Source organism: Canis lupus, chromosome 28 (assembly GCF_048164855.1).
Source record: "Canis lupus baileyi chromosome 28, mCanLup2.hap1, whole genome shotgun sequence".
Lineage (NCBI taxonomy): Eukaryota > Metazoa > Chordata > Mammalia > Carnivora > Canidae > Canis > Canis lupus.
Window position 1 is genome coordinate 27,478,888 of NC_132865.1, and position 14,868 is coordinate 27,493,755.

Here is a 14,868-nt window from a genome sequence, read left to right on the forward strand (position 1 = left end):
GGGGAAAACACTCAATTTGGAGCTTTTTTTTTTCACATTGCTGATTAGAAAGAATCAAGCTTTATATTCTAGGACCCATTCACGCTGGTGAAAACATAGTCAGTTTTGATTATGAAGGCAGAGATGCAGACCTAGACAGGAGCTACATGCTGATATGCATGCTATCAGAATGATTTATGCAAATTATGCATATTATTCCCAAAGGAATTCCTCCTCAAACTGCCAGGATAAATTGCCGGAAATTAGCCATAAAATCTGTCGTGCTAGGAGCAAAAGGTGAAGGCCACTGGGAAAGCAAGGACATTCAGCTTCTGGAATCTTCCAGGTTATGATGGTGGCTGTTATTTTCCCTGGATGCTGAGGAAAATACGGTTTTCTTCTGAATCCTATAAAACTCTCTTTTCTTTGAAATTTTTCTAACAAATGCTGACCCACATTTTATTTACAGCTAGCATAAAAGAAATTAAGTGTTAAGCCATCGCAGAAAGCACTACTACAGTTACTTTACTATTAACTACCTAAGTGGTTATTAAATGCCTAAGCCTGGCTTTAAAGATGTAGCTCTGGGCAGCCCCGGTGGTGCAGCGGTTTGGCGCCGCCTGCAGCTTGGGGTGTGATCCTGGAGACCCAGGATCGAGTCCCACATCGGGCTCCCTGCATGGAGCCTGCTTCTCCCTCTGTCTGTGTCTCTGCCTCTCTTTCTCTGTGTCTATGAATAAATAAATAAAATCTTTTAAAAATAAATAAATAAAAATAAAGATGTAGCTCTTCTGTAGGGTAGTTAAATAACCCACCAGCAGTGTACTCCAGCTGGAATATGGTTTTAATGTTCAATGGATATACCTATAACACAGCATTCCCTCTTGCAAACCTTTCCTTTCTACAAAAATTGTAGCTAATGACTTTCTGCCCAAGTACAGCACAGCAGCCTCGTGTCTGTGACTGGGGTCAGGTCAAGGCTCTCCCCTGCCTCTTCCTTGCTCTGGTCATCCAAAACCACCAGGGCTCCCTTTTGGTGTTCAATGGATCTGATTAGGAAAGGGTTCCCTTTTCAGTCAAAGCTATTGATAATGAGCTCACTGACAAATTGAGAGCACTGTTCAGGAGCAGTCATATTTTAATAAACTGTTGCTTGCTTGTGTCCTTCAGAAAGCACCGTTCTCGAGGTTTTACGAATACGCTCATTTTCAAGCATCATTCGTTTTGTTCAAGAGGATTTGACTCTACATTCAGAGACGCAGGACTACTGTTTGCGAAAGGGGGACTTGGTAGCCCTCTTTCCTCCAGCCATACATTACGACCCGGAAATCTTTGAAGCTCCAGAGGTAAACAAGCATAAAGCAGTCGTTGCTACTTCTTAGATAACTGCAGACACATTTCTCTTCCTCACATTCTTTTTTCTGTAGCTTCCTTCTGCCATCTTGTTCCAGAAGGAATCTGAGATGGATTGATGACTTCTGTCTGCCTTCAATGGGAAAATTTTCCTATTTACTGAAGTGTTTCCAAAGGATCTCTCTTCAAAGGGTTTGTGGTCTATTAATAGAAATAGAATGATGAGACTAAATGCTGGCTTCTTCAAATGAAATGGGCATTGTACCTTGGCCATCATTACCTGTAGGCCCAAAACAGGTTTTGCTTGGCAGAGAATTATTGAAAACCATGGAGAGCCAGCTATTGACAGGTGGCTTAGAGAATAAAGAATGATGACTGTTTTGCTAAGTGTCTCTAGAGTGGGGTTGACTGTCCCCAAATCAAATACCATCATTGCCATAGTTAAGCCCATATACTTTTTCACCTCTTACCAAAGGTATATGCCCCTTTCTGATCAATCAGGGTGGCATTATGAACCTGAGATTGTAAAGCTGCTGCTCACGGGTGAAGCTCTGAGGGTAATTGTGTCATCTCCTTGTATTTTTTTCTGAAGCTGGAGTTAATGAATATCAAAGACTGGAAATTAATCCACCCTGGCTCATCCCTTAATACCACTTCAGAGGTTCACCACCTGCATGCAAATTGAATGCACTCGATTCTGCCTGTGTGTCTCATGAACTAATGTTGTTGCGATAGTGGTTTTTTGTGAATAAAATGCTATTTTTCAAAGGTAAACTTCTGTGCTCTTTGAGCAGTTCATAGCTGGATCACTTTTAACCCATTTCTAAGTTTGATGCTTTGTAGCCAGGCTAGATTAAAATATTATTGAATTTTGGAAATTAATAAGAAGAGGACAGACTCCAAATACAGTGAGATAATTTGCATCTGTGTCATCAGCAAAGGCTAAATTTTTTAAGTGAAGTGTACATATGGTTTCTATATGTTTCAGAAGAAGAGACATTTTATGTATGGTGATAGCAAATTGGAAGTAGGGTATTAGTGAGTGAATGAACATTCTGTGGACAACTAGCTTTGTCTCCACATTTGTAAATATTTTTAAAAATTCTATATATAGCTATTCCGTAAATAGGGCAAGTTATAAGCTAATATTTGAAAAATATTTTAAGTGTTATCTCTATAGTTTTTTACATTTATTTATTTTCCGTTTATTTTTATTATGTGACTATTCCACTAGTCATTAAGTTTACCATTCATACCATGATAGCAAAATCAACATTAAAGTTATCAGCAAAGCCTGGGTGGTTCAGTGGTTGAACGTCTGCCTTCCGCTCAGGGTATGATCCTGGAGTCCCAGGATCGAGTCCCACATCAGGCTTCCCGCAGGGAGCCTACTTCTCCCTCTGTTTATGTCTCTGCCTCTCCGTGTCTCTTGTGAATAAATAAATAAAATCTTTTTAAAAAACTTAAAAATAAAGTTACCAACAAATATTTGGTAAATGTTTACCAGATTACCACTGATATGCAGTACTGTTCTTTGGTCTCCAAAATTAACTAGCTAATTTTTTGTGAACATTGTTTTTTTTTTAAATTAGTTGTGGAATGCTGATCATTATTGGCACAGAAAAATATGACATGGTTCAGAACCATTTTTATATGATTTGGCAAGTCCTTATATAATTATTCATTCTATAAACATTTACTGAGCACCTACTGCTATCAGGCGTATAGATTTATTCCTGTCATTTTTATCAACTTAGGATGATAATAAGTAGATGCTATCAATGCTCATCTGAAACCACCATCCACTGACAGTAAAAAAGAGGAGGAAATCCTAGGAAATTCTGTCCTTGTCCATTTGTCACTGAGAGTACTGGCCCAGAACCTCTTCAGAGGCTCATATTCCCCACTGCCTGTCTTTTGTGCCTTACGGATCTTGTATGGGAAGACCAGGCCTTACATAGAGAAAAAAGACAGTAGCTATTAGTCCAGAAACGTGAGGAAGACTACCTACAGATGTAAGTATAGTTATTCTTGGAGGACACAGAGACCGAAGAGCCTTAGGAGGACATAGGTTCTCCCAACCCAAAGAAGTATGGATTCAGGATGTTCAAGCCCAGGAGTCTCTAGAATATTACATTCCAAAAAGAGTCCATAGTCTTCCTTCATATACCACCCTATAGAATGTTCATCCTTACTTGTCCACCCAGGAGGTTCCACATTACTCCACAAGAATCAGCCTTAATCACCTCTTCTTTGGCAGTGTTACTGATTCCCACCTCATTCCTCCGAGAATGAGGCCACTCTGTAGCCTGTTGTACCTTCGTTATAGTGCATGCCACCTGCTGCTTTCCAAGTACTTGTGTGTTTGTCTGTGCTAACCATATGCTGTAATCTCCAGAAGGAGAAAGATCACATCACTGCCTCATCGGCATTCTCAGTGCCTAGCTCACGAGGGTGTCCACAGGGTGAATAAATAAGGGGATGCTGGAATGGATGGCTGTTCTAAAAATGAAGATACACTTGAATTAGAATTTTAAGTCACCACCAATATCGCATATTCAAATATGTACTGGGCCTAACTAGAACAAATGGATGAAGTGGTTTATGCATAAATGTAACCATATTATCAGGATACTGTCAGGAGTGGTGAGGACTATGGGGAAAGGAGACCCCAGGGGCATCTAAATAAGACCATTTGGGTACTTTTGAATTAACCTTCAGCTCTCACAAGCAGATAAACCTAGCATGGCTGAGTCATTTAAAAAACAACTCAGAAAACACATTTTGGGGTAAACTAGAATTTTTTAAGTTTGGAAAAATAGTGTTTAAAAAACACAACATGAGCTAAACAGGATCTAATAGGGGCTATACACTCCCAACATGTACCTTCTATGTGAAGAATTATTCTTTCTGAATATCGGCTGCTTAGTTTATTATAATATTAGCCACTCAGGTGGCCCTTCCCTCTGTGGGGAATAAATTGGCAACTAAAATTGAAGACAATGAGAGAGGGCACAGGAAACACCCCTTCTCAGTTTTCCTTTCTCTCTCTTTGTTGGTCTAAATGCAATTCAAAAAAGTCTAGGTAATTTAACTAGAACAGAAAGCCTTTTAAATTTTTCTGAAGGCTTCCTCAAATTGACATCTCTTATTAGCCAGAATTCATGCAACTGGCTCTCGAATAATCCATAAATAGTGATGATCTCCTTTCTGCCAAAGTGCAGTATTTCCACCTGGAACTAGGGAAAGGAGTGCGTCTACTAGTTGGTTTTTCTGTGGCCAGAGGTGGTAAGGTACAAAGGGAAGCCTAGGCATACTGTGGAGCCAACTTTTCAGGTGGTAGCACTTTGTAGCAGCCACACAACCTCCTAAAGAAAGGGCACAGAGAAACAACAAAGCTATGGGGCACTCCCAAAAGCTCCAAATTTGCACGACCTCATTTGACCTCATGCAAGTCTGCTCTAGCTAACTTCTCAGCCATCTAGGGTTTATAAAATGATAAATGAATTTGAAAGCCCTTGAATAAATCCCAAGTCACTATAAAAAACTATTGTATCAGTATTATTTTGATTATTGTCACCATTCTACGAATATGCTAGTCGTAACAAATGAGGAAATATTCTGATTTTGTCTATACCTCAAATTGGAATGGAGATTATGCCACCAGGATACCTCAAGGAAACAAATGTATACTGAGAATCTGTTATCCAAAAAGCGCTCTGATGGGCATAATGGATGGCACAGAAATTTAAAAGGCCCTTGTCTTTAAGAGCTTAGAGTTTCAGGAATTGGCCTTAGCACATGGCTATGTTCTCAGAGCGAAGTGCTTCCTGTTGGAGGGTTTCTGCTGAACCAGTATATTGGCCTCCACACCTACTATGTTGGATCCAGCAGGGTGCTGGTAAAACAGCAACTGGAAAAACTGATTTTGTCCATTTTTGTGGTTTCAATACTCCCACATGGCTGATTTCATGTGAGTAATATGAAGACTGTAAACAGAGTTGGGAGATGTGCACAGTCTGCTGAGCTAGTACAAACTAAATGGAACTTAAGTCATGCAGATAAAAAGGAACTCTGTTGTCCTGCTCCCAGCAGGACTGACTGTGAACACAAGACAAGAGTGCAGCCCCTTAGTCATCCCCTCAAAACACTGACAGTTCTTATTTTGGGAGGTCGTATCTTTTGTCTAATCTGGAATCCTACACCCAGAATGAAGATTGAGTGAATATAAAACTTGATTATATTGTATGTCACCTATCTCAGTAAGACTACATTTTATTAATGTTTTTTTAGACTATGTTTTAATGCCTTATTTTAACTTCAAAGTCTCACATACGGGAAATGTTCAAAAAAAATCTCTTAAACTGAACTAAACACAATATTTGGAGCACACAAATTAGGGGGTTCAATGTTCCTCAGCCACTTGTACCAAAACTCCTTTCTACCCAGAAAATTGTGTCATCTCTCCTATCTTGATTTCTAGTGCTAAATATTATACCATTCTCTATTTATGAACGTTGAATATTCATCTACGCTTCATTCTCTACATGTTTATTTACTCATCCAATATCTGTGTTTTCTTCAAAAGCCTGAAGATTGCTTTTAAAATATACTTTATTGTCATGTATTTATTCATTAATTCAACAAATGTATATGGAACCTCTACTGTGCGCATAGCACTATGTTGGGTGCTTTGAAAATACAGAGATAAATAAGACAATGTGACAACTCCGATCTCCTGGGATTTCTTGGCTCTGCTATCTCCTGTGGGTTAGCTCCATCTTCAGTGCGGCGGCCATGGCAGTCGCAGGCATCATATTCACATATATCTAGGGCCAGAAGAGAAGAGGTGATTAACCATTTTTTAGTTTGTTTGTTTTTCTTTCTTCACAAGAAAGAAACTTCTCTCAGATGTCCTCACAGACGGTTCCTCCATAGCGCCGACGAGGCCGATTCCCACACCCTATCTTTAATCAGTCAGAGGCCAGAGCAGTGTGATTACTGTGATTGGTGCCTACACAAACCTTGTTTTTCCTACCTTAAATAGTGCAGCTACAGTGACACCTTTGTCCCATATATCATGAGGAAGTTAATTTGAACTGACTTGGCTAAGTGAGGAGCTCTTGTGGGGTATTCTCTCCTCACATTGGTCAGTGAGAAGGAGGAAGGAGCAGTCCTAAGTTCAGGCAACAAGCATGGGCCCCAGTAATGGAAGAGGTCATCAGGAGAGAGTACCATATTGTACTCCATCTCCAGTGACAAAATGCATGTCCACAAAAGTGTCCTTGTCATTACTACAGCGATGCATGCTTATTTTTAGTTCAGTACTGGTTAGATCCCATTCAGATACATCTCAGCACCGTTTGTGGGGTGGGGGAAATACTTGTGTTCAACTAGCAAGTTGAAGGGGGAATTGAAACCATCCAAAGGTGTTTTCCAAGCCTGTATATTTATCAAAATCAGTATCTAGGTAAATGAAGACAGACCCAGTACTTTTAAGAAAATTATTTTGATGTCATTCTTACTGAATGACTTGACCCAGTATTTTTTTTAAGATTTTTTTTTAATTTATTCATGATAGACACAGAGAGAAAGGCAGTGACATAGGCAGAGGGAGAAGCAGGCTTCCTGCAGGGGGCCTGATGCGTGACTTGATCCCAGGACCCCAGGATCACCACCTGAGCCAAAGGCAGACACTCAACCACTGAGCCACCCAGGTGCCCAGACCCAGTACTTTTAAAGGAAATTACTTTGATGGCATTCATATTGAGTGAGAAAATTAGATCATTGTGATGGGTTCAGAATCCATCAACATTTTGTAGGGTTTTCGCTATAGCATGAAATGCTTTCTATCTGACCTGCTTCTTTGCCTCTTACTTCATGTAGTTCATATCAAAGTTGTGTGCTGAGCAGGTTTAATGCTAATGAGCACCAAGTATGGGAAATACTTGGTCATTTTCATGCATGCCACGTGCATTAATTTAATCAATGGCTTAATTCACCATGGGCTGAAATAAGGTCACTCAGTTTCTTCTCAGAAACTCAAGTGAGAGTAAATTAATGCCAGGCTAAACACCCTAGATAAACCAGTCCCATAATTTTCTGTAACAAATAATAGAACTTTTTAATAAAAACATATGGGAAATAACCTGCCACCCTAGAGTTAACCCAAAAGAGAGTCCATTGTATTAGCACCGTGAGAGGGGAAATTCAGTACAACACCAAAAAAGAAGTAAGATAGATTTTTGTGGCTTAGTGCCTCTCGGGGACTTCATATAAGTTTCAAATTTCATTTTATGTCTATTTAAAAACATAAGCACTGAATCCTAAGCTCACAGTCCTCATCCTTATCCATTGGTAGCTGACTGGGAAAAAATAGAAAAAGCGTATTGAGCAGCTCCTGTGGCCAATAGATCATTATTCCATAGTAACAATGGCAGCAGCACAGCAGCCCTTACCTTTTACCCAACATCAGCCCACCAAGTGCCCATCAGTCGACCTTTTTTAGGGAACAAAAATACAGAGACTACCTCTAAACTTAGGAAACTGAGAATAAGAGAGAGATGTGAGGGGTGCCTGGGTGGCTCCATATAGTTAAACATTTGCCTTCAGCTCAGGTTGTGATCTCAGGGTCCTGGGATCAGGGTCCCCCAACTCAGCGGAGAGCCTGCTTTTTCTCTCTCCCCCTGCTTGTGCTCTCTTGCTCTTTCTCTGTCAAATAATAAATAAAATCTTAAGAAAAAAAAAGAACTTAGAGAGAGAGAGAGAGATGCAAATTGGGAAGAAGAGTCCTATAGGTGTTAGCATTTCACTATGATAAGGGAGAAATCATTTCCCAGTAGTATTTGAGTTATTTGAAAGTTCATGTATAATCTATAGTCAAGTTTTGCTTTCTGGCATCTGCAGGATTAAAAAGAGCCTTTTAAGACAGAGAGCTGGCAACTTTGTGGACCTGACCTCAAACTATTTCATGTAAATTTTGCATTTTAACACTCCTTATTTCTTCCCTCTAGGAGTTTAGATTTGATCGTTTTGTAGAAGATGGTAAGAAGAAAACCACCTTTTTCAAAAAAGGAAAAAGGCTGAAGTATTACCTGTTGCCATTTGGTATTGGAACCAGCAAATGTCCAGGCCGATTTTTAGCAGTTGTTGAAATAAAGCAATTGTTGGTTGTACTTTTAACTTATTTTGATTTAGAACTAATTGATGATAAACCTGTAGTAGCAAACCGAAGCCGCCTTTTGCTTGGTGTTCAGCATCCAGCTTCTGATGTTTTCTTTAGGTACAAAGTAAAAACTTAAAGGAGCTAAAAAGAAAGAAAAGAAATCTATCCGAACTAACCTAAATATCCTCAGCTCACCTATTTGTTTTGAATTTCTGCAAATATAATTGTTTTATTTTTTTTTTTTTGTTTAAAAAGTGCCAACTTATATTTGACCTGTGATCAGTCCAGTTTGTACTTGGTCACAAAACTCATCATAAACTAAAATACGATGTTGACATGAAAATAGACATAAAAATCAGCATAATGATAAACTCAAAATAGCATTTTTATGTTTTTCTACATATTGTGATTTTCTCCTGTCATAGCAAATGTACCACAATAAATTTGGCACTGTGAGATTTTTTTTAAGTCACTCAGATTCTTCTCTAATATGTAAACCCACACTTTATGTACTAGTGGAAATTTGTGCTGGAGATGGACACAGTCTAACAAATTCAAAGTTCTCAGAGAAGAAGGAAATTAAATTTTCATGAGATAAACTGGATGAAAATGTTCCCTTCAAGTGTAATATCAATAATATCTACGTCGCCTAGGTACGCTTGCCTTAAATGAGTTTTGCAGTAGATTAAATGCTTCAACTTCACTTCAATATTTAATCATCCATAAATGTCCTTTATTACTTTGTATACTATAGCTCAATGCAACAAAATTTCTTGTCATGTAAGACCACTCACATTAAGTTAGATACTGATAAGATTTAATGTATAAGAACACACAAAACCCATTATATTTTTAGCAATTGCTGGAGACATTAGTATTAGGTTTGTTGTTAAGAGCAAATGTTGAAATCATGACAGGATTGATGGTAGCATTTGATTTAAGTGTAAACTATGAGAGTTATGCCAGTATTGCAATGAACTCTTTCCTGAACGCTTCCATTTATATAAACTGAGAAACCAGATAGCGGTATTTGTTCTTGACACGTCACCTTTTTGACTTAGAGTTTATCTGTATTCTTTTGAGTTACACCATTATGTAATGCCATATAATTTTATATGCCACAGTGCAGCATTGTGTCCACGATTCAGTGCTTTCTAATTTCAGGTTACTGGGTGGTGGTTTGGCATCTGACCTAAATGATGCTGCTGTATTTAACAGGAAAAGCAGATAATAAGATTCAGTTAATATGCATTGCGTGGATTGGAACTTCTACTATTTCAGCTTCGTGCTATTGTTTTTAAAAAGGAAACTGATTTTTAAAGTAACATATATAAAATACTTACAATATTTAATAATTAATAGATGTTCTAGCATTTATAGTCTCCTTCTTGAAATCCATGCTCTAAACATTTCTTAGTAAGGCTCTGCTGGGTTTTGATGGATTGGAGATGTCTTTATTTTCGCCCTTGTTCTTGAAAGATGTTTTTGCTGTGCATACAGATCTCTTTCCTCCCAGTACTCTGAAGATACTGTGTGTTCTTAAGGCTTCCACTGTTGCTATCAAGAGGCTAGCCCTTAGTTTAATTATTCAGAGGGCAGTCTACCTCTTCTCTCTGACAGTGTCAACATGTTCTTTTTGTCTTTGATGTTCTTAGTCTCTATCATGCTTGCATGTCATGGTGCCTCTTGAGTCTGAAAATGTGTGTCTTTTAGGAAAGTAGGAAATATTCTTAACCATCACCTCTGAGTAATACCTCTCCCAGACTCCTTTAGATCCTCCCACTCTGCACACCATGTTATTTGACCTTTCCTCCCCGGATTTTCTACTTCTAATTTACATCCTGGGTCATTTGTTTAGATCTCACTCTCAGTTTAGTCTCTGTACAGTGTACCTAATCTGCTCTTTATCTCATCCATGGAGTTTGTTTCTTTCTTCTTCTTCTTTCTTTTTTAAATATCTATTTATTTATTTATTCATGAGAGACACAGACAGAGAGGCAGAGACACAGACAGAGGGAGAAGCAGGCTCCATGCAGGGAGCCCGATGCGGCACTTGATCCCGGGACTCCAGGATCACGCTCTGAGCCAAAGGCAGACGCTTTAACCACTGAGCCACTCAGGCGTCCCTCTTTTTTCTTTTTTTTTTTTAACTTCATGGGATTGAGTAATCATATCCCTTATACTTCTTAGTTCATGGTACACAATTATGATTTGTCCAAGCAAGGCCTCTCTGGCTTTATCTCCTTCTTCTATCTTACCCCGAATCTTCACTATTATACTCCTCCCCATCATAAGCAAACATTCTAATGTTTTTAATATGTATCTTTTCATAACTAAATATTTTTATAAAACGTATTACCTATGTGCATGTTAATGTACATAAACATACTTTCTATAGATGAGATCCTTCTTAATTTTCTTATTGAGCTCTGTGTTTTTAAAGATATATTCATATAACTTTATATATATATACACACACAAATATATACAGATGTATATTAATCTGTTGCTTCTGACACCTATGTAGTATTCCGTAACATGCACCCACCATGATTTAATGATCTCTTCACCCTGGGATGGAAACTATATCCATTGGACCCTTAATTTGAGGGAGAGGCCAAAGCAAGAACTAAAAACTCTACCCCTACCTACCCTCCGACTGCTGTGTCCACCATCCACTACCCTGCGCTGCCGCAAACTCTGTTCCCAACCCTTGTGGTGTGCACACACACGTACACACATGCACACACACAGTTCACAACTGCCTTCATTCACCCTTTGTATGTGTGTATGTGTTAATAATTTGTTACGTTCTATCCTCAGGTCCTTACAACCCTCTCCCTTCTGTGGGTTGATTCTGAGCCAGAGTGCCAGCTGCCAACTTGTCAGCTTTTGGTTTTTCTGATCCCACTGAATTTGCTAAGTTCAATGATTACATTTTCAGTTTGAGAATTCTCTTTTGTTCTTCATATCTGCCTGGTAATTTTTGATGTCTTTGCCCTTCATCATAGGCTCAATATCCTCTTTCATTTTTTAAAGTATATTAAGAAACCTGTTTTATATTACGTGTCTGACACTTCTAAATCATTAGTGTTTTGTGGGTCTGATTCTATAGTTTGTTTGTTTGTTTAACTCTTAGTACAGCATGCTTATTGAGCCCATATTCCTTGGAATTTTATCTCTGGAAGCATGTTTATTGAGCCCATATTCCTTGGAATTTTATCTCTGGAAATATTTTAAGTCCTGAGTTTAAAACTCACTCCTTCAGGGAGAAGTCGAGTTTCTTTTGTCTGACTGCTGATGTTATTATCAAACACAGTTCACTTTAAGTTTGCAGCTTGAGTATTTTGGGAGGGGATGAGGGATGGGAGATACATAAGTATTGTGTGTGGGTTCTAGCCTTGAATCAGCTACAAAGCTCCCTATGACTAGGAATAGACAGGAGAGACTTTCTGATTGTTTTTGTTTTCCTTCACCATCGCTGAGAGAGGCAAGTCTACTCACAGTTTTGCTCTGTAGAACAAGGTTTCTTTCTAGTTCCCCTACTAAGGAAATTCGCTTTGCAAGTTCTTGACTTTGGGTGGCAGTCTTGGATTTCACACATACACACCCAGCTTGGAACCTAGGCTTTATCTTCTGCCTGCCACAAAGCATAGCCCCTTCTTTTTATACTAGGAGGACATCTAGTCCACCATATGACCTGAAGCAGAAACCTCCATATTCTTATATTTGTCTCAGTAGTACACTTCTGCAATGGTATAGTAGAAAGAACACAGGAAATTATTCAGTTCTAATTTCTGCTTAACATATAATTAGAAGTGTGTATAGGAATGTAGAATACAAAGTAAGAATAAACAAAATGAGAAAATATTATATAAAAGGGATGGACAGTAGAAGCAAAATAAGAGAGTCTTATTATAGGCTTACAGCTAGTCTTTAAAGTGTGTTTATGAGTAGAAAAAAATGCCATGGACAAATAAGTTTAAAAACATGGATTCTAGCTATGATATGACTAGTTTGTTATCATCGACCAGTCATTTTGCCTGTCATTGCTTCAGTTCTTTATATGCAAAATAAAAATAATAAGGCTTTTTTGACATGAGGGTTCATGATAAGGATTAAACATAGTAAGATGTGTGAATTTATTTTGAAAAGTGTAATGCAGTATGCAAACATGAAGTTGTAAAGGAGATAATTTAACAAAGTTGTGTCTTTTTAAGACTGTTCTTATGTATTTGTTAAAGGGAATACTATTTTTAGTCATACATAGTTCATTATTCATTAATTCGATCAAACATTTATTAAGCATTGCCTCTGTTCTAGATATGTTGCTATGTACTGGATTACCCTCCTTCAAGAACACACAGTGTATTTGGGGAAAACAACACATACACAACTAATTTAATGTATGTGTCCTTGTAAGAAATAAATTCATCTCTTTAAAACAGTTCTACAACTCTCATCTATCACTAGATCTAACCTTCCATCACTCATTCCAAAGTAGCGTTCTATAATGAGAAATTACTATGTACATAATTATACACAATAAAACATATACACTGGGTATTGTGATTATGTGACAAAAATAGCCAAACCAAATACAATCATTGAGACTCTAAAATGTTTTAAAGGGGATCCCTGGGTGGCTCAGCGGTTTAGCACCTGCTTTTGGCCCAGGGAATGATCCTGGAATCCCGGGATCGAGTCCCACGTCAGGATCCCTGCATGGAGCCTACTTCTCCCTCTGCCTATGTCTCTGCCTCTCTCTCTCTCTCTCTCTGTCTGTCTCTCATGAATAAATAAATAAAATCTTAAAAAAATAAAATGTTTTGAAAACAATAGTTTACATATCATAAGAATCCATCTTTTCATTTTTACAGCCTCCTTAAGTTTGAAATTAAAGGAAATGAATAATAATACTGTTTTATGTCAGTGACCAACAGTAATAAAGCATTCAGTTAGCAAAAACTAAATGCTCTGAGGATATTAAGAAAAAACCCTGTTTACCACTAAATAAGGCACGCTGCTAAGCAACCCTATATGGGAACATTTATTTGCCTTCTTTTGGCTTTCTTGGCACATGTAATTATATTTTCTCCATTTTATCATTAAGTGTGAGGTCACTAGTCTAAGGTAAAGGAGTTTCCATACCGAAAATCTACATAATTACTCCTGTTTATTTTCTCATAAAAAAATAATTTGGGTAACACTTCTTGTAAGTGTCTTCTAATTTAACGGTGGAATCTTAAAACCAATTTCAAAGATCAAAGTACAAAAGTTATTCAGGTTTTGATCTTAGTATAAAATAATGTCAATAATTATAAAAGAATCATTATGCCCTTAGAATGAGCACTGTTTTTAACCTATTAAATTCACACTAAGGCAAACTATTATTTACTTGAACTGCATTATTAGGTATTCATATTCACATACTCAATTAAGAAAAAGTTAGCAAGCCAAGATTACATTCCCTGTAGCATTATTTTAAATTATAATGAGCAATCACATAAAACTCTCTACTATTTCTCTAAAGTAATTATTACTCAGTCTTCTTCATAGTGTTAATCTAAATCAGTGATCAATGATGTTTGGCCTTTTAGCTTAAATCTTTATTTTGTTTATAATACTTTTCTTAAATAAGATACATTTAATTTGTGAAAAACTCCATTGTACAATTTTAAATAGATAATTTGGCAATACTTATGTTTAAAAATATTTTTTTAGTCAAAGGAGTTCTGTATATTCCAAAAAACTGTTGTTCTGAATTGTTTAATATTACCCTTTGATTCTAAAATGGTATTTATGTGGATTTATGAGGAAGCAAATCTTAAAAAGACATTAGGTAAGAAATGCAAATGCTTTGTAAATCTATTTAATTACCTTTTATTCACAACAATAATTCAATAAATCAACTTTTAAAGCACAGTTGAATGACTATATGTCCTTATTTCCCTACTAGGAGTATGTTCGGTAACAGAAGATTTGGTTTCAAATAACAAGTTATTTGGAAATCATTTTGCTGTCTGAATATCCTCATATCCCTGTCTTCCCCCCACTTCAAACACACACATAAACACACACACACACACACGCACACAATGTTCTTATTTTCTGATATTCTCCCTAAAAGTACATTTGTTGTTACATTCAAAGTATTTCTCAGTATATTTTAACTTAGCTATTTCATGTGGGAAATTATAAAAGCAGATTCAAGAAATAGCAGGGACTGATAAGTTTTAATAAGTTTCTTTTAGCCAGGCTGACCTTGCCAGACCATAGTTCTTAATAATTGCAGTCATTCCATGGAGAGATGTAAAAGAACAACAAAAATGGAAGAGAGTGGTCTTTGTCTTCCATAGATCACTTATCAA

General features: G+C 37.4%; 1 protein-coding gene across 3 annotated transcripts in view; it reads left to right on the forward strand.

The window, feature by feature from the left end:
- The window catches only part of CYP7B1 (cytochrome P450 family 7 subfamily B member 1), a 174,516-nt gene extending 160,094 nt beyond the window's left edge, over positions 1 to 14,422 (forward strand). For 2 of the 3 annotated variants that reach the window (XM_072804483.1, XM_072804485.1), the window contains 2 exons: positions 1,150 to 1,325; positions 8,346 to 14,422. In XM_072804483.1, coding sequence (XP_072660584.1) covers positions 1,150 to 1,325; positions 8,346 to 8,633 — 464 coding nt within the window. In that variant the 3' untranslated portion in view covers positions 8,634 to 14,422. Of the gene's footprint in view, positions 1 to 1,149; positions 1,326 to 1,924; positions 2,107 to 8,345 lie in introns of those variants that run through there. The other variant, XM_072804484.1, reaches the window with a different exon arrangement.
- Positions 14,423 to 14,868: the final 446 nt, after the last annotated feature.